The 27,961-nt window shown below is 42.1% G+C and overlaps 1 protein-coding gene across 3 annotated transcripts; it reads left to right on the forward strand.

Moving 5' to 3' along the window:
* The first annotated feature begins 720 nt into the window (after window positions 1-720).
* Window positions 721-27,961, forward strand: LOC129750844 (SH2B adapter protein 2-like). Of its 3 annotated transcripts, none has more exons than XM_055745943.1 (6): window positions 721-1,189; window positions 11,029-12,018; window positions 22,915-23,428; window positions 23,968-24,090; window positions 24,189-24,425; window positions 27,508-27,961. In XM_055745943.1, the coding sequence occupies exons 3-6, from the start codon at window positions 23,012-23,014 to the stop codon at window positions 27,817-27,819; spliced, it is 1,089 nt and encodes a 362-aa protein (XP_055601918.1). In that variant the 5' UTR covers window positions 721-1,189; window positions 11,029-12,018; window positions 22,915-23,011; the 3' UTR covers window positions 27,820-27,961. The 3 variants fall into 3 exon arrangements, with proteins under 3 accessions (XP_055601918.1, XP_055601917.1, XP_055601921.1); XM_055745942.1 differs by having other exon boundaries at window positions 23,968-24,099; window positions 27,508-27,953; XM_055745946.1 differs by lacking the exon at window positions 27,508-27,961 and adding an exon at window positions 25,456-25,902 and having other exon boundaries at window positions 23,968-24,099.

Consider the following 27,961-nt stretch of genomic DNA (forward strand, 5'->3'; position numbering starts at 1 on the left):
ATAATCGTACCCAAATCAGATGAAAAACTGTCCGAATTTGAACCAAATCTGAACCGGTTAGACAGATTTTGTTTACTGTCTTTTTGACTTTAATAAGCGGTAAATTGAGTTAGAAAAAAATGGTTTTTTTTTTGCCACCAGAAAAAAACGCTTAGTATTTCAGTAGTATATAAAAGTTTTGCAGAAACTTACATTCAAAATAAAGGTTGAAGATATTTGAAAGCAAATTCATTAAAGTTCTGCATCTAATTGCTTAGAATTATTTTCAAGTACACTTTTTTTTAACTATCTTCTTTACATGATTTTCTAAAAATAAAACGATTTTTCGGTTTTTCAGCTTACTCAATAACAAAATGGCAATAAGTGGACAGTTTTCTAGCTGTCCAATTAGATTTAGAAAAAAAACAAATTTCAAATCTGTCAACGTGGACATCCGGGGAGGGGGGTAGGGGTTTGCCAAATGTCCACGCTTGTCCACGGAGGGGAAGGAGGGGTTAAAAAATCTCAATTTTCTGTCCACGTGGTATCTGAACGGCCCCTAAATAAAAAAAATCGTGAGATGAAGAAGTCCAAATAAAAATTGCTTTTTTTCTCCGTGACCAGTGAATCGATGCGTCGCTTCTGACAACTGACGCGTCGCTTCTAAATTTGAGCGAAATCGAAAAAGCGACACTCCCCGTTTCGGGCCGCGAGACGTGTTTTGATTGCGTTCTCTCTCATATTTTCGGTGTGAAGGCGGCGGATGTTTTTATCTGGGATTTTATTTGGCCTTTTTGCGGTGGAAAACGATTTCAAAAGTCGGTCGAAGTAGTGTCGAACGGTACCGTGGCAGGTGCGCTTCCGGGAAACGGTATTTACCACGCGCGGAATGTGTTATCCGGTGAATAAAGTTGAATTTTCCTGCACGCTGTTGGCGGACGTCATGTCCCGCTAGCTTTTTCCTTTGCTGGGGCTGGTGGCTGTGGAAATGAAAATAAGAAGAACAGGGAGAAGCTGAGTCTCTCCAGCAACAACCCGCGTGTGGAAGGAAGAAAAGCGGAGAAAGAAACCTGGTCCGACTGGCATCAGCAGCATCCGAGTCTTCTTCTCCCGTCTCTCTTTTGAGTGTGTGCCGTGTGGATTAGGTGGATTATCGTCATCAACAACTACTTGCTGCAGCAAAACAATCATCGCTGAGCGGATGCTGGAGGTGGGTAAATAAATTAGAAAAAAATACCATCGATATGTCCGTCTTTCGATAGGGTTTTATGTTGATTCAGCTAACTTCTATTAGAAAAAATTCAACTTTCATATTTATTTAATTTTAACTAGGTAGGTAAGCTACATCTTAAAAATATGTAAGTTACATTACATAGCCACCTAGTATCTTATACCCTCAGGCCATTCACTTCCAACAGTTCTACAACACTGCTCAATCCACATTTTTGCAGACGACGATGGTCAAGTATATCTATGCCAGAAAATGATGTGTACGATAAAAGGTTAAATTCAACAACAAATCATCTGGACGCACAAACAAAACTAAAAATTTTCAAGACTTACGTAGGGGAGATGAGGGCATAACGAGCACCCAGGGCATAATGAGCACTACTCTTTTCTACGAAAGTACGTTTTTTCTTAAATAAATTTTCATGAGGATTTGTTTTGTACTTCCAATAGTATTAATTTTTCACAAAAAAAGGAATCTTCTTATCATCTTTACAGAGATATTTGAAAAAAACTAGCTTGGTTTTCAAGTTACGAAAATATTATAATTTTTGAGCACCACGAAATAAGCTCTTATGATCTTAAAATAACCTTGATCTACATATAATGTACGCACTGCAACATGATGTATACACATTGTTTTTCAATTTTTACCATCATAAAATTTTTATTTTTCCCTTTTATCAATTTTAAAACACGTTTTTACTTAACTTTGTTGACTAGGGGCATATAGAGCACCATATTATAGAGGCATAATGAGCATTTTCTGCCGTAGAATCTAGCAGCGAATTAAAATTGATTTATAGCGCCAGACCTTGACTAGTTTTCATCCGACGATTTATCCTATAGGTAATCAAAAGACTAGAGTTAGATTTCTGTTCTAGGTGATTTTTTTTCCATTTACTATTCATGATCGATTTTTTTATTGTTACATTATACGGCTAGTAGCATCATCCTCCGAACAAAGCACATAATGTATGAGCGTGCGTGAATTGTTTGTATTCTACAAACAGACCTAGATTATTTTGTTATTGCTTTGTTTGATGAATCTACGACTCACCTGACTTCATCGAATTGAATTCGCTGCTAGATTCCCCGGCAGAAAACGCACATCTTGCCCTGATTAATGGTGCTCATACTGCCTCAGGGGGGGTTCTCATTATGCCTCCACAGTGGCTGGTTTTCAGCTTTTGGCCAAATTTTTTAAAATGCATTTTTTAACGTTTTCATCTAGTTTTTCACGTTTCAGCCCGTTAGGGAATAGGCTTTTCAAGTGTCTGAACACGAAACAATAATGTAACCTCCATATTATAGCTATTTTCTATGGTTAAATAACCGTTTTCCTTAAGGTGGCCATTATGCCCCCATCTCCCCTACATCCTTTATTTATATATGGTGACTTTCTGTATTCTAATGCTTCTGACAGATCTTTGAACAGAATACGCATAGCCCTCAATTCCTGTGTACGATATGTTTTCAAATTATCTCGATTTTCTCGAGTGTCACTAATGTACAACTACTAACTCAACTGAACACACTTGTTACAGGTTTAAAAGTTTATTAACGAATGGATAGAGTTTACAATCTAGAGGTTGTTTTTATAGTAAATTAGGAAAGACATGATTGCTATGATAAATTCAAATTCAAATAGATTGCTATGATCGGTTTTCGTCTCAACTTCAACAGTCACATCTACAGAAACTTCACATCGGTTGTTCATTTGAAAACAGCAATATCTCGACGGTCGTCCTACGAGATAGTGGAATTAGCTGCGGGTCTTGCGAGCCCGTGACTGCAAAAAACATCTAGCAACGAACAATGAACAAGAAATTTCGATGGAAATCGGCAAAGACCGACGTGACGAATAGGGACCAGCGATTGAAAACTTGGAACATGGAACTGCCGATATTTAAATTTCATGGGCAGTACGCACGTGCTCTCCAACGAGTTGAAGAGCCGCAAATTCGACATTGTAGAGCTGCAGGTATGCTGGAAGGGCTCCACGGTACGTGCGTTCCGAGATGGTCGTACCATCTCCCAAAGCTGTGGCTACACACACGAGCTTGGAACAGCTCTATAATAATGGAAAATATGCCTAAGCGCGCAATCGGGTGGTGGCTGATCGACTCACGAAAGTGTCGGTAGAGGATCAAGGGCCGGTTCTTCAACATCAGCATTATCAACGTGCACAGCTTTCACATCGGAAGTACCGGTGACGACAAAGACGTACTCCACGCGCAGCTTAAACGTGAATACGGCAGCTGCCCCAAAACATGATATCAAGATCGTCAACGGGAGCTTCAACGCTCAGGTCGGCCAGGAGGAGTTATTTAAAACGACAATTCAATTGGAAGGTTCAGCGCGCACCAGCAACGGAAACGGCCTCACACTTAATAGATGTTGCTGGGAGTCCATCGGTAAAAACTGACATGAATTGGAGAGTGTGTGACGACTATACACACAGCGATCACCAGGCGATACGCTTTACGCTATAGCGTAGGAGACCGAATTCCGGTAGCAGTAAGGCAACTGCCAGTGCACGAGCGGAGATGGAAGACTAAAGTTTTCGACAAGGAAGTGTGCACCGAAGCTGTATACATGCAGGAGGCATCCCAGGTCCATAATGCTGAGCAGCTGACGAAAATGATGGTAGCGGTGAGCGACATGACCATGCCCAGAAAAAATACACCGAAGTGGTGGCGACGACCGGCTTGCTGGTGGACCTCAGAAATAGCTGAGCTTCGTACTAGCTGTCTAAAAGCCAGACGACGAGCTCAACAGACGAGAGGTGCCGTTTACCGATCAGCCAGGGTGGCACTTAAGCGAGCTATTAAAACAAGCAAAGAAAACTGCTACAGAGCGCTATGCCAGAGCGTAGATGATAACCCATGGGGCCAAGCCTATAGAGTTGCACTGGCGAGATTCGGTGGCCCAAGGTCGCCGACCGAAAAGTGTCCGGAAAACTGAGAGAGATCGTTGCACATCTTTTCCCGCAGCTTGACTTGACGCAGTGACCACTTACCCCGTACGACGCGGGTGTCCACGACATCGAGCCAGTAACGAACGAAGAACTTGTGGTTATCGCTAAGAAACTTGCGGTGAATAAGGCCCCTGGTCCGGACGGAATCCCAAATGCAGTGCTGAAGGTGGCGGTACAGACCATTCCGGATACTTTCAGAATGGTGCTACAAAAGTGTCTCGACGGGGGATCGTTTCCCAATTCGTGGAAAACGGCGAAGCTGGTGCTACTACCGAAACCTGGGAAACCCCCAGGGCACCCGTCATCATACAGACCCATTTGTCTGCTAGACACCCTTGGTAAGCTACTTGAGAGGATAATATTCAACAGACTTATTATCAACACAGAAGGCGAAAGTGGACTGTCGGACAGACAGTTCGGTTTTCGAAAAGGGAGATCTACGGTGGACGCCATCCGAATGGTGACAGAGTACGCGAAGCGCGCATATAAAAAGAAGCGGACAGGTGTTCGTCACTGCGCCATTGTGACAATCGACGTTAAGAATGCCTTCAATAATGCCAGCTAGGAAACGATTGCCAAAGCGCTTCACAGGATGCGTGTTCCCAATACCCTCTGCAGGATAATAGGAAGCTTCTTCGAAAATCGAGTCCTGGCGTACGAAACCGATACTTAGTTACGATCTACTGCCCTAACAGCGGGTGTTCCACAGGGTTCCATACTCGGAGCTGTGCTTTGGAATGCCATGTACAATGAGGTGTTAACGCTGAAACTACCAGCAGGCATACAGACAGTCGGATTTGCTGACGATATCGTGCTCATGATCACCGGCGAAACAATCAAGGAAGTAGAAGACCTTGCAATGGTGTCCGTAGAAAGGGTTGGCATCTGGATGGAGGGAGTTAAGGTTCAGATAGCTCACCATAAAACAGAAGTTCTGCTCGTGACCAATAAAAGAGTTGTGCCGCATATGGGGATTACTGTTGGAGGGTACACGACATCTTCGAAACAGCAGCTGAAATACCTTGGAGTAATGGTCGACAATCGCTTAAGTTTTGGTGCACATGTCAAATACTGTTATGAAAGTGCATCGAAAGTCATAGATTCATTGGCCTGGATTATGCCGAACTGCCATGGTCCAAAGAGTAGCAAGAGACGTATCCTTGCGAGCGTAGCACTGTCGAAGCTACGATACGGTGGGGTGGCCTGGAGCTCCGCGATAAAAGAAGAGCGCAACAGATCCAAATTACACAGCACACATCGGCTAATAGCCATGCGAGTTTCCTGTGCCTACAGGACCATATCAGCAGATGCAGCTTTTGTCATCGCGGGCATGATTCCCATCGATATAACTCTGGCGGAGGATATGGAGTGTTACAATGCAAGAGCTATTATAGGAGTGCGTAAAATTCAACGAGCAACGTCAATCCTCAAGTGGCAGGAGCAATGGGACGCATCGAACAACGCAAGATGGACGCATAGGCTAATCCCGCGACTTTCAGACTGGGTAAATCGGAAGTATGGAGAGGTAAACTTCTACCTGACGCAGTTCCTTTCGGGTCATGGGTGCTTTAAGCAATACCTTCATCGGTTTAAGCTCATCAGCTCGCCTTATTGCCCGGAATGCGTAGATACGGAGGAATCGGCAGAACATGCTATCTTTGTCTGCCCCAGGTTCATTTCAAGGCGTCAACAACTTCAAAATTTGAACGCTGAAACTATCTTGAGTGAAATGTGTCGCAACGAACAGTCGTGGCGTGCTATAGTCAACGAAATCTCGCAAATCATGCGCGATTTAATAAGAATCAGGAAAGATGATGAACGGAGAGAGCGAGCTAGTCAACCAAATTTGACAAGCTAATGAAAGGTCTTGGGCCTCGTATGACACTTCAATTCAAAAGCAACCCTAATCTGGACTCATACGTGTAGTGGGACAAAAGGTCTCACGTACTCAGCTACGATCTTTCCTGCAGCTAAAGGAAGCGGAGATACCATTCGGGGTGGTCGTGACGGGATTCTAGCTTGGTAGTTTCTCAATCGGCCATGCCTTGGTGGTTAGAAATCCTGCGGGAGTGGATGCTGTGACGGGCGCGAGTTACTTTGAAAGCGTTACCTAATCGGCACACGTCTCGAGTTCCCCAGGATAGTGGATGCTGTGACGGGCGTGAGTTACTATGAAAGCGTTACCTAACCGGCACACGTCTCGGGGTCTCCCGTACCAGTCTGAAGTTGGCGATAGAGAAAAGGAGAAAGATGAATTGAGAAAGAGGAAAAGGGTGAGATGTATAAGTGCATGAGCACATCCTACCCCTTGATGTAGTATCCATAGGGTGAAACCAAGGGGCACATCTGGCACACGAAGCCCAAGGTGGTTTTAGTGGGATGAACCCACACACGGCAGCAAACACCCGGCTGTTATGGATTGAAGTCAAATTTCCATCTTGTTAAAAAAAAACTTATAGATGTTGCTGCCTACAAACGAACTGCCGTACGTAGAACCTTTTTCCAACACCGACTCCCACACAAGTACACCTGAAGATCACCGTACCAAATGTAATTACAGGTCGACCACGCTTTTATAGACAGCCGGCACCAGGCTTCCAAAAAGTACAGCTTTGCTATGACAGCTTTTTCTTGCCAAACAAACTGTCTTCGTTTTCCTTACCACTCGGTTCGCTGCTGTACCGTCGGTAACGAATCGAAACGCTTCGGCTACATCGCTCACGTGCGAGAACCCAGGCTGTATCTGAACAATCGGCTCAAAGCATGCGTTGCCGAAAATGTTGTGCTTTAAGCTGTAGCGAACCCAACCGACAGTTCGGTTGTCATCCCTTCATGCCTCCTGTTTCGAAAATAATTTCATCCTAACTATCGGCTGCAGGGCGTGACAGTTTTGGGCAGGACTGTCACGGGTGACTGTCGTGCCCATACCGTACCCATGCCCGATCGTATGCGCTGCTGCTCGGTTCGAATAGATCGAACGAGCCATATATTCACACCGAGCAGCAGCATACGACCGAGGCGTAACGCGATGTGTGGTGCCGGTGCAGGTTAGGCGAAAAGGGGAGGGGAGGGTGATTGGGGTGATCACTTACAATTCATACGTTCGTTCGAAATTAACTCGGCCCGAGCGAATATCGGCTACAGTCGGACGGAGTAAGTAGTACTGTCATGCGAAATTCAACGCATCGAAAACTGTCACGAAGATTTTCCCAAAACTGTCACGGAGCTTAAAAAACTTTCATATCCACGAACAAACTCTCGCATGAGGTAAAACAAGGCATCGCTGTACATCGCACGACCGCTCCTTTTAAAACTGTCAGGGAAGAAAAATACTGTCGTTCGCCAGTACTTTTCGGAAGCCTGGCCGGCACTCTCTGTAGTAAACAATATTCGAAACCGATGCCCGCCTCGGTTCAATATCGCACGACTGAAGCAACCTGAGGTCGCAGCAGACTACGCGCAATAACTCGAAGTAGCGCTGCCGGCTGTTGTGTTGTTGGTTGCAAAAATTTCTGCTCATTTGGAACATGTGTCAATAATAACCAGATAGAATTTACCTCGAACAGGACCAGCGTAATCCAAATGTGGCCGAGTCCACGGTTCCGTCGGAATTGGCCAGGAAGAGAGCGTTGATTTCACGGTAAAAGAATGAGTGCTTACCGTAGTCTGCTTGCTGTGGCGGCTCACCTTTCTTAGATCCAAAAATACGAAGAAGAAGCTTTTGATCGGTGGGAGGGTAAAATGCCGGCAAAAATGAGGACCAATCCTTCCATTTCGCCTTGAGAGTAGTTTTTCTCAGCGCTTGTGAGTGTTTGAGAAGCGTGACAAACTGCCTTGATGAAACCATCGGGGAAACGGCGCAGTAGAACAGCACCAATCCCGTACTGAGACGCGTCAGCTGCTACAATAATCTCCAGTTTGGGATTGTAGTGGGTCAAAAGTAAGTCGGATTGCAATATTTTCTTGAATTTTTGAAACGACTGTTGACAATCTTCTGACCAGTACCACTTGACTTCTTTCTTGAGCAGCGCATCCAACGGGTGACGTAAATCGTGCATGAACCTGACGAATTTCCCGTAATAGTTTATTGCTCCAAGAAACGAACTTAAAGTTGAAACATCTTTGGAGGCTGGCATGTAGAACAGTCGAAGAACAGTGGTGCAGAATCAAGAATAACTTTATCATGACGAGCCATGGTACTCTCGGTAAAGTTTGTGGAAGACGAAGTGAATGGATGTCGGATGAAAGCTGGAGGATGATCGATGATCGGAGAAAGGCGAAAGTCGGAATTGAGCAGGCATGTACCGGGTCAGCCAAAGCAGCCGCCCGCTTACGATATGCGGAGCTGGAAAAGGCAGTTAAACGAGCTTGTAAACGAGACAAGAGAGCCTGGACAAACTCTCTAGCCGAACAGGGAGAAAGAGCCGCCGCTATTGGAGATATCCGATTATTATATGATATTTCTCACCGCCTTAGTGGTGCAAGGACTAATACAAGAATGCCGCTGAAAGACCGAGCAGGTCAACTGCTGACAGATCGTACAGATCATCTCAAGCGTTGCATTGAGCATTTTGGACAACTTTTCCGAGTCACAAATAGCGATGGCCAACAGAACCCGCAGCTCGAGACGCCAACAGTAAGTCGCATTAATGGTGTCAACTCAGAAGCGCCCTCGCTGGCTGAAATAGAAGCGGCAATCAAAGACATGAAATCAAACAAAGCGCCTGGAATCGACTGCATTCCTGCTGAAATGCTGAAAGCCGATGCTGCCTTGTCAGCACAAATGTTGCACCGTCTGCAACATTCCCGGCCGACTGGATGCAGGGTATCATTATAAAGGTCCCGAAGAAAAAAGGCCTGACCGAGTGTGGTAACTGGTATGGCATAACTTTGATCTGTACAACTCTCAAAGTACTCTGCAAAGTGATGCTGAACAGGATCCAGGAGAAAATCGACGCTACACTCCGACGGCAACAAACTGGATTCCGATCCGGACGATCATGTGTGGACCACATCACAACGCTACGAATAATACTGGAACAAATCAACGAATTCCAGGACTCTCTTCTGCTGGTGTTCGTTGATTTCGAAAAAGCGTTTGACCGACTGAACCACGAAAACATCTGGGCTGCTCTTAGACGACGAGGGGTCCCAGAGAAACTAGTCCATCTCATCGAAGCACAGTACGAGGCATTTTCGTGCAAGGTCTTGCACGACGGTGTCTTGTACGAACCAATCCCGGTAACTGCTGGAGTGAGACAAGGATGTATTTTGTCACCGCTACTTTTTCTCATCGTAATGGATGAGATCTTGACTGGATTGATTTACTGTGCACCGAAGCGAGGATTGCCGTGTAATCCTTCAAGCAACTGGAGCAACTGACCGACCTTGACCTGGCAGACGATATTTGTTTTGCTCGCCCAAACACAACAAGACATGCAGAGCAAACTCGACGACCTCACCGAAAGCTCCAAGGGAGCAGGTCTCGAAATCAATGTCGGAAAGACCAAGTCGATGGAAATCAACACAGAAAATCGTTCCCATTTCGAAGTAGCTGGACAACAGGTTGAGACAGTGAAGTGCTTCCAGTATCTTGGTAGCCAGATTACGCCTGATGGTGGTACCAAGAAGGACATCGAAACCCGGATCAGAAAAGCCCGATTTGCGTCTGCGAGTCTCAGAAACATCTGGCGATCACGCCAGATCTCTCTACGAACTAAGACTCAGACGAATCTTAGACTCAAACGTCAAATCCGTATTGTAGTACGGGTGTGAAACTTGGTGCACATATGCGGTGACAACGCGAAAACTGCAAGGCGCCGGCTTGCGGAACATCATCAAAAGGCACTAGAAATCGAAATTCGGGAACGTAAGTGGAGATGAATTGGGTACACGCTGCGAAGAGATGAAAACGAGATTTGCAGAGAGGCGCTTGACTGGAATCCAGATGGGCATCGAAGAAGAGGCAGGCCCAAAAGCTCGTGGCGGCGAAGTCTAGCCGCTGAAATCCGCACAGTTGACGAGAACCTTGGCTGGCAGCTCCGGATTGCCAGCAGTGGAGATCTTTTATCTCAGCCCTATGCGTCGGTCAATCGGTGCCGGACCCTTTGGTAGGTAGGTATGTCGATGATTAGTTGAATTCGTGGATACCGCTTGACAGGGTTTCGATCCCAAATTCGCTCTGGTTCTGCCGGCGTGGATCTTCCGGTTTCTGATGACCGTTCTATTGACTGGATCCTTCGTCTGTAGTTTGAGCTGGAACGTTTCGTTCCTGGTTGAATTTTTCTAGCATTCGGGTTTGGTTCTCGAGTATCCGCAGAAGACCAGCTTCGAACTCTGGAGACATCTTGACTGCTTGAGTGGATTCTTGAATTCTCGTCGCCAAAAACAATTGTGTCTTGTAAATTAAAGACTGTTCTCTTCAATAGCTTAATAAAGAATGACTTAATTAATTATTTAACATAACATAGTAAGAAGTGAAAACCATGGATTGCCTAGATTTCCACAAACTCATCTTGGATTGCTTGATCTCTAACATGAAATCGAATCAATCTAGTGAATCTGAATGATTTTGTAGATTGATTTATTAAGTTGAAAAAGCCTTCATTTTCCTTCAGAACTTCAGAAGTTTACTAGAAGGCTTTCTAAATTATAATAAATTATGATAGCTTTTTTCTGTTCCTGGAATTTGTATCATCGTGGCATTGTTCCTTAAGACATTTGTTTCTGCCCTACAATACAACTGAAATATACGTGTTATAAGATTATTGGTTCTGACGATTTTAATGAAAATACATCTGTATCTAATATAATCTGAATTTATTTTATTTTTTCGTTTTCAGACTTGTCCCATCCACAATCTATTCCCCGAACATCGCCATCAGTGAAATTTCGCAGAAGCCATTCCGTTGTAGTTGTTGTTCCGTTGATTAAAATGTCCTCGTGTTCTCGTTGAGCGAGAAACGATGCGGTACCCGAGCATAGAATATTGTTTCGCACCGAACGAATAGATAAGAGGATTCCGCGGGCGCTTAGAAGTGACGGACGACGCCAGACCGCTCAGTGAATTTCCAAGCGAGAGTGAGCTGATTTACCTACCACCTTCATTACAGTTGCAGTGATTTGAGTGGCAGTTATTCGTGATTCGGTGGTCTGGTGATGGCAGCGAATGATTTCAGACACATTCACGTGCCCTGTTTGCGACGAAGAAATGTCCTAAACTAGCAAGAATGGGCATTGGTGTGGTACTTTCGGTCATTGGTGCATAATTCTAGTGCAACAAAATTTAAACTAAAAGAGAAGAGGCAAAAAAAAAACAAAACAAAAACTACAAAAAGTCAGGGGCCCAAATCATCGGAGAAGAATAATCCTAAAATCAAACGACAGTGACATCTCTTCGAATCATATGAGAAACCTGTTTGTTATCAATCAGTGAAATTTGCTCGCGTCTGGGAATGTATGTGGGCGCTCTCTGAATAAAAAAACGCCACCACAACTGAGTGTTCTGTAGTGAAAGCTATCTTGTTGCGCTAGTCTGGACAAGATTTAATAATTAAGTCACGGTGCCAGTGTGCTATCATTGGTTATCTTCAACCAAAGCGATTCATCGTTGACTGTCTCATCTATTGAACGCGTTAAGTGATTATGATTGTTGCCAATCTGTGGTCGGCTATGCATCGACAGAAGTGATTAGATAAACAGAGACCGGAATCGTGGAATACTCGGAAGGAAAATAAATTCCAGACTGAAGACTGCAACTAAAAGTTATCTACTGGAAATTTTTGGACTGCTCGTTGACAACAAAACAACCCGAACGCGGTCTCTCGGAATAGGTAAGTTGCCATTCATACGTTTGTAAACAAGTAAATGCGGTATGCAAACAGATAGATGCAGCAAGTAGTACTGTAAACATATTGTACTGTGTTTACATATTGATAAGTAGAATCTCTCCGTCAGTAGCTGCCGCATAAATGTTTGTAAAGCGGCGCACTAATAATATTTTATACAATCAAATTTTATTCACTGGTGTATTTTTTATTCCGGCGACCTTGACTGTTTCATTCTGCACAGTTCAGGTGTAACATAGATCAACTGATTACAGGGCGCTTGGTGTTTGAGGCTGTCGGTTGTTATCACGCGAAAGGCGTAGTACTGCCATCTCGAAAGCTTTTCCTATGACACCTACTAGCCTGAAGCAATCAGTTTTTATAAATTGTATAAGGCTTTAGGACTTTGTATCGTGCTTTGAAATTCTTTAACTTCGGTGGCAAGTTGCGTTGAAGGAATTCTCTTTGAACGTCCGCAAGTCATTTGTCATCCATCCAGCTTGAATGTCCCGAGCAGATTGATGATCAGTTTTAACTGATAGCAAACTAAAGCCATAATGTTGTGTCAATAGCAAATTGAAAGCATCTTTTGCTCTATAATTTGAGCAAAATGAGGCATAGTTAAGGTTTCATATACAAATGTATTTTATTTGAGATTATCAAGGTGAGACCAAATTTAGGTATCAAAAGCGGACTGAAAGACAAATTGAGTGGCATCAAGGAAGCATCACTTACTTACTTAATGTTCCCGCGCCGATCCTCCAATGCGTAGGGCCGTGGTAAAAGACCTCTACTGTCGGCGATCCATAATCAACGTCTTCACTTGCTCCCAGTCAAAATTCACGTCGACAGTTCGGATTTCGGCGGCTAAGCTTCGCCTCTCTGCAAATCTCACTAGAATCTTTTCGCAGCGAATGCCCTATCCTTCTCCATTTACGCTTCCGAATCTCGATTTCTAGCGCCTTTTGATGACACAGGCGATGAAGTCATACGTTTGAAATCCAATCGCTAGCCCACCAAGCACGGATGATACACCGCAGGCAGCGGTTTACAAATACTTGCAGTTTTCGCTGCGTTAAAAATACGAATTTTCGTTCGTAGAGATATCTGACGTGAGCGCCAAATGTTCCGGAGACTCGCTTTTTTTTCAAGGAATTTAACAGCAAGCTGTCATTCTTCCCAATTCCGGAGACTCGCAAACGCCAATCGGGCTTTGCTGATCCGGGTCTTGCTGTCTTTCTTGGTACCACCATCAGTCTTTTTTCGGCTATCAAGATACTGGAAGCACTCCACTTTCTCAATTTGTTGCCCAACTATCATGAAGCTTGAGTGTTGATCTCCATTCTTTTCAACATTGACTGTGAGAACTGCTGCCTTGAAGATTTCTGTAGAGTCGTCGAGTTTGCTTTGCATGTCTTTTGTCTTTGAACCTACCTACCTACCTAGGGGTCCGGCGCCGATTGACCGACGCATAGGGCTGAGATAAAAGATCTCCACTGCTGGCGATCCGGAGCCAGCGTCTTCACTTGCTGCCAGCCAAGGTTCTCGTCAACTGTGCGGATTTCAGCGGCTAGACTTCGCCACAACGAGCTTTTGGGCCTGCCTCTTCTTCGATGCCCATCTGGATTCCAGTCAAGCGCCTCTCTGCAAATCTCGTTTTCATCTCTTCGCAGCGTGTGCCCAATCCATCTCCACTTACGTTCCCGAATCTCGATTTCTAGCGCCTTTTGATGACACCGGCGATGAAGTTCAACGTTTGAGATCCAGTTGCCAGGCCACCGAACGCGGATGATGTTCCGCAGGCAGTGATTCACAAAAACTTGCAGTTTTCGCGTCGTCACCGCATATGTGCACCAAGTTTCACACCCGTACAGCAATACGGATTTGACGATTGAGTTGAAGTTTGTAGAGAGATCTGGTGTGAACGCCAGATGTTTCGGAGACTCGCAAACGCAAATCGGGCTTTTCTGATCCGGGTTTCGATGTCCTCCTTGGTACCACCATCAGTTGTAATCTGTCTACCAAGATACTGGAAGCACTGCACTGTCTCAACCTGTTGTCCAGCTACAACGAAATTGAAACGATTTTCAGTGTTGATTTCCGACGACTTGGTCTTTCCGACATTGATTTTGAGACCTGCTGCCTTGGAGCTTTCGGGGAGGTCGTCGAGTTTGCTCTGCATGTCTTGTTGTGTTTGGGCGAGCAAAACAATATCGTCTGCCAGGTCAAGGTCGTTCAGTTGCTCAATTGCAGAAGGATTCCACGGCAATCCTCGGTTTGGTCTACAGTCAATCGATCCAGTCAAGATCTCATCCATTACGATGAGAAAAAGCAGCGGTGACAAAATACATCTCTTTCTCACTCCAGCAGTTACCGGGATTGGTTCGGACAAGACACCGTCGTGCAAGACCTTGCATGAAAATGCCTCGTACTATGCTTCGATGAGTTGGACTAGTTTCTCTGGGACCCCTCGTCGTCTAAGAGCAGCCCAGATGTTTTCGTGGTTCAGTCGGTCAAATGCTTTTTCGAAATCGACGAACACCAGCAAAAGAGAGTCCTGGAATTCGTTGATTTGTTCAAGTATTATTCGTATAGCGTTGTGATGTGGTGCACACATGATCGTCCGGATCGGAATCCAGCTTTTTGCCGTCGGAGTGTAGCGTCGATTTTCTTCTGGATCCTGTTCAGGATCACTTTGCAGAGTACTTTGAGGGTTGTACAGATCAACGTTATGCCTCGCCAGTTACCGCACTCTGTCAGGTCTCCTTTCTTCGGGACCATTACAAGGATACCCTGTATCCAGTCGCCCGGGAATGTTGCAGTATTCCAAATGTCAGCGAAAAGACGGTGCAACATTGCTTTGACTGACCCGGTACATGACTGCTCAATTCCGACTTTCGCCTTTCTCCAATCATCGACCATCCTCCAAGTTTCATCCGACATCCATTCACTTCTTTTTCCACGAACTTTACCGAGAGTACCATGGCTCGTCGTTATAAAGGCATTCTTGATTCCACACCACTGTTCTTTGACTGTTCCGTCTGTCGGCAATTCAGAGGCTCGGGACTCTAGCTGTTCAACGTACGCTCTTTTCACCTCTGGATTCTTCAACCGGCAGACGTCATATCTGAACTCTCAGTCGTATCTCACCAAGGACGAGGTGATGGTCGGATGCAATGTCTGCGCTTCGTTTGTTGCGGACATTAAGAAGGCTCCTTCTCCATTACCGGCTGATTCAGATGTGGTCAATTTGATTTTCTGTTCGGCCATCTCGGGATACCCAAGTGACCTTATGTGCTGGTCGATGGGGGAAGAGCGATCCTCCGATCACCATAATGTTGTTGCAACAAAATTCTACAAACAGCTCTCCGTTTTCGCTCATCTGTCCTAGGCCATGGCGCCCCATGATGCGCTCAAGATCCTGATTGTCAAAGCCAATCTTTGCGTTGAAGTCGTCCAAATGGATTTGAATATCACCCTTCGGAATGTTCTCTACCACGCTGTTCAGTTGACTGTAAAATCGCTCTTTCTCCTGCAAATCGGCAACGTCAGTTGGCGCATAACACTGGTAAGGTTTCTAACCCGTGTTCTAAATTTTGCTAGGATTATTCTTTCGTTTATCGGTTCCCATCTAACGAGGGCCGCATAGGCCTGCGGGCTTAAAAGGAAACCAACTCCTCGTTCCTGAGTAGCGCGTTCTCCTCGTGTACCAGAGTAAAGCAGGACTTGCCCGGACTGTGTCTTGAGTTCTCAAGTGTTAGGCCAACGGACTTCGCTCAGTCCCAGAATTTCAAGCTCGAGGCGGCTAGCTTCTTTAGCAAGTTGAGCCAGTTTGCCTTGTTGGACAAGGGTTAAAACGTTCCAAGTTCCCATTCGTATCCGTGTTTTCATGCTAAAAGTCGTCGCCAAATTCAGCCGCTCGCTGCGAGACAGATGCTGATGAGCCGCCCCTGACCCGGAGAACAGACGCGTGCGGCCACCTTCTCAATCTGCAAGAAATTAGTTTAAAATAAATGTAAATTCAGTTCTAAAAATAATGATACATTTATGATGCCTATTTAGGAAATGACTGGAAACGTCTCGGTGGTCGAGTGGTTAGCGTGGTAAGACGGTAATCGTTGGTCCACTGATGGCATGGGTTCGATTCCCATCTCGGTACTGGTTGTTAAATGTTAATCTTAAGCAATGTTCCGCAAATCAATCAAAATAAACACTCAGGATGCGTTTCCTGTTGGATACATTCTGATTGTATAATGGGATAGCGCCTCTCGCAACTGCTTCGCCCGACTGGTATGCAATCTCGATCAGCGCTCTACTCAGCAATGCCAACCGTGTCCCATCATTCAGAACCATCGGGTTTGCAAACATCGCATATCGGAGATGAGTGAGATACCAACTGATCCATTCTGAATGTCACTCACTCAGTATCCGCCTGGCTGATTAGAAATTGATAAGACGGCGGAAGATGGTCATCTTTCTATCACAAACACAACTACAATTTGATTTTATTCTTACTGTAGTAAAAAAAGCTGTAAAATCAAATAAATTTATTAATTGGCTATCTTTAAAATCAAACAACATTTGCTAATGATCGGTTACATGTATCACTCGCTCACTGCCTGAACCATTCACTCCTGATCCTAGCCCAACATGATTCGCCGTATGCATCGCTCAATGGTGAGATTCCAATTTGATGATAGTGCTGCACTGTTTTGACAGCAAACATCGTGCGAGGTGATCTGTATTTTAGCGATGAATAGAACGATCGATGATCGGATAAGTCCAGTAGCAATCAATAACAAAACCCGATCGCTGTACGTTCAGTTGCGAAGTGCAATCAGGAACATTCATTGAAAATGAGTGATTTTCGGAACACTGATCTTAAGTTGTCCACGTCATTTATTCAGTCTGTAAAGCCTAAATCGGCTAAGACGGTGTATGTCTTATGAAAAAATCAACACTCAAAAATGTGCTCACTATGCCGGTAACGAACAAACTTGTTATTTGTGTTGAGTTCGATTTAATATTGAACATCTAAATAAATCTGAATTTTCATCACAGAAAATTGAATACCAAATCATGCTATCATTTTGATCTAACTTTTCTGCGCTATCATATTAAATTAAACCTTAATGATGCCTCGTTTTGTTATCTTGAAAAAAAAAACAAAACAAAAACCAAATAGTACACGGGGAGAAAAAACAACCCACTTTAGGTATTTTTGACGTAAATCGCCACCTCAGTGCAGGAACTTACTAGTAGGTTAAAGCACAACAACCTAAAAGTAGGTAGTTGTACTTTAAGGTGCCAGTTGGTGAAAATGACTTACTTTGCAAAATTTGCTAAAAAAAAAGAAAAAAAAACGTTAAAATGCCCATTAATTTATGTTCTAATTTTTCGGGAACTGTTTTAATCCAGGAAACCGTGGGTTTCAGCTATTTAAAAAAAATATTGGATTAAAAATTTAATTTATTTAATTTAAAATTCATCACGAGGAAAATAAACAAAAAATTGTTTTTCTGGGGTAGATTAAATGTTTAGATCTTAATTTTCAAGCACTGTTGCTGTATGCCTCCGAGCCATGTCTATTGCTCCTGCTGCTGTCAGGGCGGTTCTTCCTTCGAATAGGATTCTTTGGCCGATAGCTGAACCTTTTCCGATTGTTCCTAAATCCTCCAGGTCGTGCTCAGGTTTACATTTTTTTTGTTCCGTTGTTCGCACGCTCTGTCCGGCTATGTTCGGATGAACTCGGTGCCGCAATAACGTACCGATTGTCCACTTTTTTCGTATTGCTTGAGGGACCTGGATTAAATCAACATAACCTTTATTAAAGTAGATAAAGAAATCTAACAACAAATTACTTACATAATTCTGGAAATATTGTATGTTCCGGTTTGTTGAGCAGATAGAGCTCGTCGTTGCAATTGGCCTATTCTCGATGCTGTCAGTCTTCTTAATCAGGGAATCAGCCGGCAGGGTATCCACGAAAACTTCAGCATCCAAAAGAACCATTCCTTGAAAGTAGGATCCCGTCCTGGGACTCCTGCGGGCAAACCAGAACAGCAAAAGTAATTGTTGCTATCGTTCATCTTCACCTGAATCGGTAGCTGGGTGGTTCCAAACAATCCGCTAAGAAATTTTGACCGGGGATTCATTCGTCGGAAAAGAAAGTCTCCGACTGTGGAAGCAAAACGAAATTTCGGGATCGGTTAAAACTCTTATTTTTTAATGCTAAGCAAACTTACCGAGAGAAGCTATAATATCAGCACCCACGATTGTCACGTCGTGATACATGTCGTATCCGACCCCGTTTTTATTAATCCGGATTTCTATCTAGCTGGTCTAGATTTTTCGTCACGTTTAAACGCGTTTGTTCGACGAAATAAAAGATGTCGGACAATGTAGAGACAACATTAACAAATACAGGAGTATGACAGTACGTACTTTTCACTAATTTCGGGTGGGTACTTAGCTGAAAACCTCCCAGTAGATTAAAACTACCCACCCAAAACTACGTACTTTGGGCTTTATCTGTATCAACTCAGTAGTGCGTAGTCCAGTGGGTAGTTCGGTTTTGTCCGTGTACTTTCATTTTGGTCCCAATGCCTCATTTAGGTGTTCGTTTGCCATCATCTTTTGAAATATTTATGCTTCAATGAAACCTAATATTGCCATCGGGAAAATGCGATACTAAACTGTCATTTTGGCATTGATAGCTCATTAAGGCTACTTGCTATCGATTCTGGCATCAAAGTCTGCTCGGGTGTTATTCTAAAAAGTTGAAAGTCGTCATGAAAGGCAATCACTATCGAGACGCTCGATTACTGATAATCTGTGCCCTTCTTTACCACACCATGTTTTTCAGAAGTTTTTAAATAGGGCTTTTGCACAGTGCATTGGTATTATAGACTGAGTCGATTTGGGGTCATTTTTGAATTTCTCAAACCTTGGGGTCCAAAAAGCTTCGTTTTGGTTCAAAACTCATCCATGACTTTTTGCAGAATTTTTAAGTAACTTTTACATGATTACTTTTTAACTTTTAGGTTTGTATGGGAAAATTGAATATTTTGTACTGAAAAATCAACATTATTTTTGTTTCTTCTGTGGAACCGAGCCTGCTTATGGTTTTAGGACCAATTTAGAAATTCTTTCTAAGAAATTTTCCGCTGAACAACTTACTTGAAGACCTAGATATGTCTTTTGGAATTGAAAATTAATAAATTCAATTCACCATTGCTGAATTCCTACACACTAATTTGGCGCAACCCCTTATAGTGTAGTTTTGATCCGATATCGGAAAAGACTGCTGGGTAAACTCCTTTTCCATGTAAAGACCTTGTACCCTTTATAGGGTACATACATAGGCTTTACTTCTGACGTCGGGTCAAATTTACACATTATTTAAAACGCTTGCCCCCGGTGGAGATGTGAGCAGATTCATGTGGCGAGAAGTCTTATGCAAGGAATATCAAATCAAGATAAAGTGAAATGTGTTTAAATGAAATTCATGTTTTATTATTTATATTTCATTTCACATAAATAAAAAGGAATGTTATAAATGTAAAATATAATGAATAATTCATTAATGATTTATCGTTTTTCCGTCTCATTTTCTTGTCCTAGATTATCTGTTAAGCCGATTATTCTGGGTCGATCCTCTTGAATCATCGAGATGGAGAAAGCTGACGAAAAAAAATTAATAGGTACATTTAATTACTTCAGAATCGTTTGAAATTTTGAAAAAAAAAATTACTTTTACTTTACAATCCCCTGCTAGAGGAGGTTCCCAATTAAAAGCCGGTGTTCATTTGTGCCGGGAAAGTTTTCCAATTTTTGTTTTTCAAGGCAGACCTGTAAGGAAAAAGATTCCCATTTAGTGTACAATTATGATGGATATAGAAAATTGATTGAAATTTTGATAACACCCAAAATTACACATCTTGCAGCATACTCGAGCTACTCGAGCTGTTGAAAATAATGTGTAAGATTGACCCGTCAAAATGACCCATTATTTGACAGATCATGGGGGTTCAACGTTATTTCAACGGGTCAATTTTACAACTTTGAGGGGTTCCGCCAAATGAGTTTGTTATAGCGAAGCATTGCATGACTACTTTTCATGCAATGCTTTGCGAGGCACAAGCAGTGATGTCAATTGAATTTATTGTTCATCAATGCTAAAAGACATACCTCTGTTAAACAGGTAATATCTGTTAGGTATTATAATATACGTAGTTAAGGTCTTCGACAAAGATTTTCAGGGGAAAATTTTCTTAGGAGAATTTATAAATTGGTACAAAAACCATAAGCAGGCTCGGTTCCACAGAAGAAACAAAAATGGTTTTCAGTACAAAATACATGTATTCAATTTTCCCATACAAAGCTAAAAGTTAGAATTTACTGATGTAAACATTACTTAAAAAGTCTGCAAAAAATCATGGATGAGTTTTGAACCGATACGAAGCTTTTTAGAGAGGTTTGAGAAATTCAAAAGTGACCCCAAATCGACTCAGTCTATTGGTATAAGTAAGCAGTTGAGCAAACAATGTGAAATAAATACAAATCTACGAAAGAAAGATATTTTTTGAAAAGCTTATGAAAACTATTGAAAGGTTGCTTGTGTACGGCACATTTTTCAAAAACTAGAACATTTTTGAACTTGTTTGTGATTTTTTTTCTGATTTTGATTGAGGTTCTGAGGAAATAGTAATGATTTTGTAAAGGGTACGAGCTTTTCTAGTGGAAGCAGGACAAATATTGCAGGAGTTTCTCAATCAGTTTTTTGATGAAAGCTCTTAACTTTATCTTCCTAGTTTAAAATTTTATAAGATTGCCCCTAATACGTCAACAAAGGATCATGGCCAACCGTTTAATGTGTTTTACAATATGGCCGGCTTGATGATATGCAATAATATTCACAAAATCGTTTCCAGTTGTTAGCAAATGATTCGAAATATGTTTTATGGATTTTTTTTAGAGAAATTGGACATTTTTACTTATTTTATTATTAATTCATCGAACATAAAAGTTTAAATGAATAGTAAAAACACGGTCAAACAATATTAAATAATCTGGACTGACGTATTCGACGAATAAAGCGACTTGTAGATTCTTCAAACTGGTGTAGGTGTTCAGCATCCTGGAACATACGCACCATCGCGCTTAGTGGCTCATTGAAGCCATACGAAGTTCGATGAGTTTGATTGAATAGTAACGAGCCAGATCGTAGGGTCCTTGATGGGGCACTGAAGTTTATCATTTCTAGCAAATTTGGCGATTGCACTTCTCCGTTGAAAATTTTTGAGATAAATGCTGCCTGTTGAGTCTTTCGGCGGCATCCAAGAGTTTCTAGACCCAAAAGCTGACATCGCTCAGGATAAGCGGGGAGATCTTCGGGGTGGCGCCAGGGAAGGTGTCTTAAGGCGACTCTGACAAATCGCTTTTACACGCGCTCAATCCTCAAAATCCAACTCTTAGCTGGTAAGGGGCCCAAACAATTGAAGCATGTTCAATTATTGATCGGACTAGCGCTCAGTACAGGGATTTTAGGCATACGGATCTGTAAATTCACGCGCCACTTTGGTGATGAAGCCGAGTTGACGATTCGCTTTATTGATGACTGAAGAACGTTGACTATTAAACGTGAGCTGTGCATCAAGGATGACTCCAAGGTCATCGACTTCTGATACTCTGTTTAAAAGCTGGTTGCCGATTTTATATTCGTAGAGGAGTGGTGTTTTATTTCGATGAAAAGTGATGACGGAACATTTCGACACACTAACTGATAATTTGTTCAGTGTGCACCATTCGTCAAAGTGATTCAAGAGTGATTGCAAGCGAACGCAATCTTCGATATCTATAACAGGAACAAATATTTTAAGATCATCGGCATATCCTATTTTGGTTCCGTCTTCTAAACTGATAATCAGATCATTAAAGAACAGAGCAAATAATAGGGGCCCCAAGTTGCTTCCTTGTGGGACGCCAGACCGATTTGTTAATGGAAAGGATACGCTATCGCCGAGCTTGATTCTGATACAGCGGTTAGTTAAGAAGGATTTGAGCCAAACAACCATGTTGTTATGAATACCAAGCTTAGCAAGCTTAGGCTGATGTCATGCTGAAGCAACTAGCAACGCAACGCGTTCACACGACAAACCAGCTCTCATTTGATCTCCATGGAAAAAGCGCAGACCTGTCATGCTGAGCGCATTGGAAAGCGCGACAAAGCTGATGCCAGGGTGTTTTGTAGCGCGACAAGTAGGAAATCCAATGGGAATATTGTTTTTTCTCGTTTTAAAACAGTGATTTCGGGTTTTAACCACAATTATTCGAAGATCCGTCCAAATTTGTGATAATAAACTAAATAATATTCGAATCGACAAGAAAATTTTCATAAATTCTTGGTTCCCGCAAAAAAAAAACAAGGAATTTTGTCGGTTCAAATTTCGGCATTCTTGCAATCCGAGCATGATCTGATAAGTTTTTGACGGTTCCCGAAAGAAAGGAGACGATTCAAAGCATTATCAGATGTAGAGAAGTGATGATTTGTAGGGAATTTCAAAGCGACAGGTCGCGCCAGCATGACATACCAATGCGTTGCAACGCTTCCTTATTGGAACGTTGCGTTGTGTTGCGTTGCTAGTTGCTTCAGCATGACATCAGCCTTAAGGTGGCCATTACGCCCTCATCTCCCCTAAGTATGGCAGCTTTCGGATTTAACAAAGAAAAAAGTGAATATTAATATTGATTTAGAGAAGTGGATACATAATTTTAGGGGTTATTGTTGTGTGCAAATGGCATGACAGCTCTGAAACCAAAAATAAAATCAATTATATTATTTTAGGAATACTTTACCCATTGCTTATCCCTTGTTATTCATGTTGTTTAATTTGCTTACAGGACGCATCACATTTATTGAAAAATAATAATAGAACATCAAAATATTACGCTCTGAAAGCGTAAAATCACAGTTAAAAATTCAACGTAAAATAATACAATGGCCAACCTAACGGACGGAGATCAGAGTTTCTGCGGCACCACCGGGGGGCAACAACAGTCCGGGGGAACCGGCACGGCGGCCAATTCGACGGGCCCGGTAGGAACTTCAACACCGACGGCGCCAATCGTATCGCCCGGAACAACAACCGGTGTCGGTGGTCCGTCGTCGATCGGTGGAGGAGGAGGTGCAGTGAGTAGCAGTGCAGGAAGTGGTGGCGTTTGGGCCGAGTTCTGCGAACGACATGCCCGGGCAGCGTCTGCCGATTTTGCCAAGTCCTGTGTACACTACGTTACCAACAATCTGCCCGAATCGGCACGACAAACCGTTTCGCATCGGGATTTTCTGCGCCGTTTCGTAGATTGCTTTTCGGAACATTTCGAGCATGATTTCCACCGGAGGAGAATGCAGTGCAAGGTGAGTGATCAATTTGAGGTTTTAGTCTTTGAAAAAAAAAAACACAGCCCCAATCTCCCTTAATAATAATGAAAAAATAACACAGCTCGGCTCCAAAGAATGCAATTTTCGAATTTTTTAAGGTTCGAATTTGTTTTGCATGCAGTTCAAACGATTATCAATCTTTAGGTTATTGAATTTGGTTTTTGCCTCGCGAACGAACGAACGCCGGTTGGTCGGAATTCTTTTTTCCTTTTTTACCGAATAGAGATTTATTCCTTGCGAATACCGGGGTCGGAATTGTTATCAGCTGTGGCTGCATATGAATGACGGCATCATCAATACCAACCAACATAGCACATTCGCGCGATTCGGATTCGGTGTCATTTTCCGCTGAGCTCTCGTCTTCTGATTTCAATTAATTTCCAACTGTCTCATTCTCAAGTTCATTGTGCTTTGAACGATCAACTGGCCTAGTCTAAAACGGTTTGCGACACCCATTTGTGGAGAATTTCAGTTATTAGTGACCCTTTGTTGTTTTTGGTTTTATCTTTTCACAGACTGGTAACGGCACAGCTATGGTTCTGGAGGAAAGTGACTACTCCGAAGATACGGACTCGCCAAAAACTAACCACAAACCATTCTTCCGACGACTGTCGTTCAAAGGTCTGCGCAAGGGAAAGGTAATCCATGTGAGCATCCCCCAATATCTCCAAATATTCAATCTGTACCCAAATCAAAAGTCTTCAAATGTTAAACCGATGATTGTCCCCTCTTCTAGGCCCTGTTCCACAAACAGCACTCGGATGAGGTGGAGCTGTCCGGAAGCCGATCGAGTAAAACCAAACTGGCCAAAATAGTCGTCGAATGTCGGAAGGAAGGTACGGTTAACTATCTGACACCGGAGAGTCTCGATCAGACCAGCAATACGCACAAGTGGGAGAAATGTAAGCTGGTGCTGGTCAAAACGGTGGGCGGGTATATGCTCGAATTTTACTCGCCGCCCAAGTCACAGAAGGTAAGTGGAGGTGTGGAACAGTTGAAAAGTCTAATATCATTCTAATGTGTGCAAACAAGTAATCGGGCAATAACTTGAAGAATTGAAAGCAGTGGGTGAACAGGTGAAAAGGTTGAAAACAGCTCTTTTTAGTTTAGTGGATGAACAATCTTTTTCGAGTTATTTTCAATGGTTATTGGAAATTATGAGGAAGCTGATAAGTATGGAAGCGATGGATGGAATTGTTTTCTTTGATCTTTTTCTTTTCTGTCTGTAGATTTCTTAACCTTGAACATGTTTTTTCATGGTAGAAAAATATTGTGAGTTAGTTCCAAAATGTTCAATTCTGTTTTTAACCATTTACTGCAGAGTTTTGTTTGCGTTGATATTTTTGGAACACATATTGACAAAAAATATTCCAGAGATTAAAAGGTGTTGACCCGTATTATTTTTATTTGTGGTTTTACACTAGCCTATTATAAATTTGAAAACATGTGTAAGAAAATTGTAAAAATCCAATTTAATTATTTTTTCGGTATTTGGAAAATTGCTGTTATTTCTACAGATTTTGAAATTCCATAAAAAGCCTGATCTGATTGATCTGCTTGAAAGCTGATTTATCCTAGATATTGACTGGAGTAAAAAGTCATTCTAGTTCAAAACTCAAGTTTTTTATATTTTATCAATAAACTTTCTTCGACAAAAAATTGAAGACAACACTTGCCGTAACTCAAAGAAGCTGGATTTGTGTAATTTGATTGAATGATTTCTAAGATATAGAGTGCCGAATTTCGGTGTTTCTCGGCTAAGATTTTTTCGCGGTCCGTAATGTGTTAAGCAAGTTTTTAGATTGTAAAAAATGTAGTAATTTTGTTGAAGTCGTCAACATCGTAGAAGCTAACCATAAAAAATAAAAACGGTTAAAAAATTGAAAAAAATAAAAAATTTGAGTTTTTGAACGATATTTATTCTGGCAAAGCTTATACTTGCAAAGTATGTTTAAAAAGGTTTGACTAACTTAATATTTATACCGTATTTTTTTCACCTGGAGGCAAACCAGAGGCAACCTAGGTTTGCTCTAACTGCTGTCATCGTGCTCATTTATTGCTCTGGAGGCAACCTAGGTTCGCTCGAAAAACGGGCGGAGTCGCCCTGAGAAGAAAGTCAGTTTTGCGAGAAGTTCACCAATACTCTCAACGTTGTTGCTGAAAGCAAAACAGTTAAAAAAATAATGAACGGGAAAATGATTATTGCCGCGATTTTGAACCTCTTAGCCAAGCAAAATCGTACTATCTGCTGTCCAGTGCAATCCGGACACAAAAAAAGGCAATACGGATGTGAAGAACCGAGTGAAAAAATCCAGAAGGGAGAACAAAATGACAGCTGCATGTAAACATTGCGCTCGTTCTCACGCACACCTACGTATGGAATAACTCGAAACCCGAAAGTCGTTTTTTTATTCGGACGGTTCCAGAGCCAAATCCGGAATCAAAAAAAAAAAAAAAATGCGCAATTAGAATAAAACGAGATATATTGACAAAACTAAGAAAAAATAGCTATTTTCAAACAACTGTATCTTCCTAGTTCGGATGAGTTTGAATGTTGATTGCATTATAATCAGGCAGATCTTACGTTTATAAAACTATATAGTTTTCAACGTTCAACCGTTTGCTGTGTAGCTTTATAATTGAATTAAGCTAGCGATTTTCAATGGTTTTGTGTGGCGTGCCAAATTTCAGAAATGAGATTTGCTAGCGGGCATAATAATTCTTCATTGCATTGAAAATTATTTGAAACTGGTTGCAATATTGCAACAAGCTCACATTAAAAAAATAAAAATGTCATTTAAAAAATATTGAATCCTATTTTTCACTCAAAACATTTTTTTTGTTCTCTAGGAAATCAAAGCTTTGTCCTTCTGAGAGAATGGTCAGTTGAAAACCGGCTCTACTTGAAATCTAGGTACCTAAGTGTTACTCAACTGGCAGTTTTTTGTAGTTTTTTTATCATTGATATGAATACAGAGCACGTTGCCAATACTTAGCTATTAGAATTTTGCTTATTTTACTTTTAATAGGTTCCATATATTACCTACGCTGATTTTATACTATTTGAAATTGTCAAGAATAAATCTATCCATAGATGTATAAATATTTGGAAGTCCAAAAGAAGTTTTTTACCGCTACCTCGAAACTTCCGATAGAAAAAATTATTACTTCACACCCAAAATAATCCGCCCGTCGTGGCTACGTGAAAAACTACATAATTTTTATCCAATTGATTTTCACGTAAAGATACGGTCAAAATTTGGTCAATATCAACTTGACGTATTTCTTTCAATTTTGCATTTAAAAAACCTGAACACCCTTTATTTTGAAGGTGTGTGTGTGTAGAATGTTGCTCCTATTTTGATTTTGGAATTCACTCTTCAGTTGTCAAAATGCCGTCCAAGGAAGAAGAGGAGCGTTTCATAATTTTGCTCGCGCATCGCGAAAATCCGAGCTACTCGCACGCAAAGCTGGCAAAATCTCTAAAAGTTGCAAAATCAACCGATACAAATGTAATTAACCCTCCAAAGCCGTTCGGGTCAATATGACCCGAAGCGCACATTTCAAACATCTTTATCATCATTCCAATATACCGATGAACTGGTAGTTTTGACATACCAAGTATGTTCTATGAAAATAATGATCAAATTAACGCCAAAAAACTAAAATTTGAATTTTTAAATTCGGTTCATTGAGAAATGAAATACAGCTAAGCAAAGCCAAAACTGGATGTCGTTTTTTTAAAGTAAGACTTTTTTCTACCGGAAGATCTGTCATAGCGGTAAAAACTTTCATTGGACCCCAACATATCTATACATTGTCGGATAGATGGATTCTTGACAATTTCAAACATCAATGAAACACTTAAATACATAAAAGCTGTCAAAAATTATGAGTATTTTAAAAATAAAATTGATTTTTCGGACTTTTAACTTTCTGAACCAGTTTCTGAAAACCTGGTAATACATATCGGCTTTATTTTGAAATGTTGAGTTATTAGAATAAATTACCTACACAATGAATATTATATCATCAAAATCGGTTAACATTTACAGCCAGGAGAACGAAATCAAATTACAACGCATATTTTCCCGAAACGGATATTTAGCGAACGGCTTTGGAAGGTTAAAGTGTTTGGGGAACGTTTGTCGACAGCCAGGAAGCCTGTATCGGGGGGAAATCGAAAACCGGAAGCCGCTGAGACGACAAAGAGAGTTGCCGGTAGTTTCAAGCGAAACCCTAACCTCTCTCTCCGAGATGCCGCAAATAAGCTGGGTGTATCGTCTACAACCGTGCATCGAGCCAAAAAACGAGCCGGACTATCGACTGACAAGAAGGTAGTGACTCCAAATCGCGATGATAAATAAAATACGACGGCCAACGCGCGATCCCGGAGGCTGTACACGACGATGCTGACGAAGTTTGACGTGGTAATGGACGACGAAACCTACGTTAAAGCTGACTACAAGCAGCTTCCGGGACAGGAGTTTTATACGGCAAAAGGAAGGA

This window comes from Uranotaenia lowii, chromosome 3 (assembly GCF_029784155.1).
Source record: "Uranotaenia lowii strain MFRU-FL chromosome 3, ASM2978415v1, whole genome shotgun sequence".
Classification (NCBI taxonomy): Eukaryota; Metazoa; Arthropoda; class Insecta; order Diptera; family Culicidae; genus Uranotaenia; species Uranotaenia lowii.

Coding starts and splice junctions, on each gene's coding strand:
- LOC129750844 (XM_055745942.1), top strand. CDS start 23,012: ATGGCCAACCTAACGGACGGAGATCAGAGTTTCTGCGGCACCACCGGG. Junction 23,429..23,967: donor GGAGGAGAATGCAGTGCAAG/GTGAGTGATCAA, acceptor ATCTTTTCACAG/ACTGGTAACGGCACAGCTAT. Junction 24,426..27,507: donor CGCCGCCCAAGTCACAGAAG/GTAAGTGGAGGT, acceptor TAACATTTACAG/CCAGGAGAACGAAATCAAAT.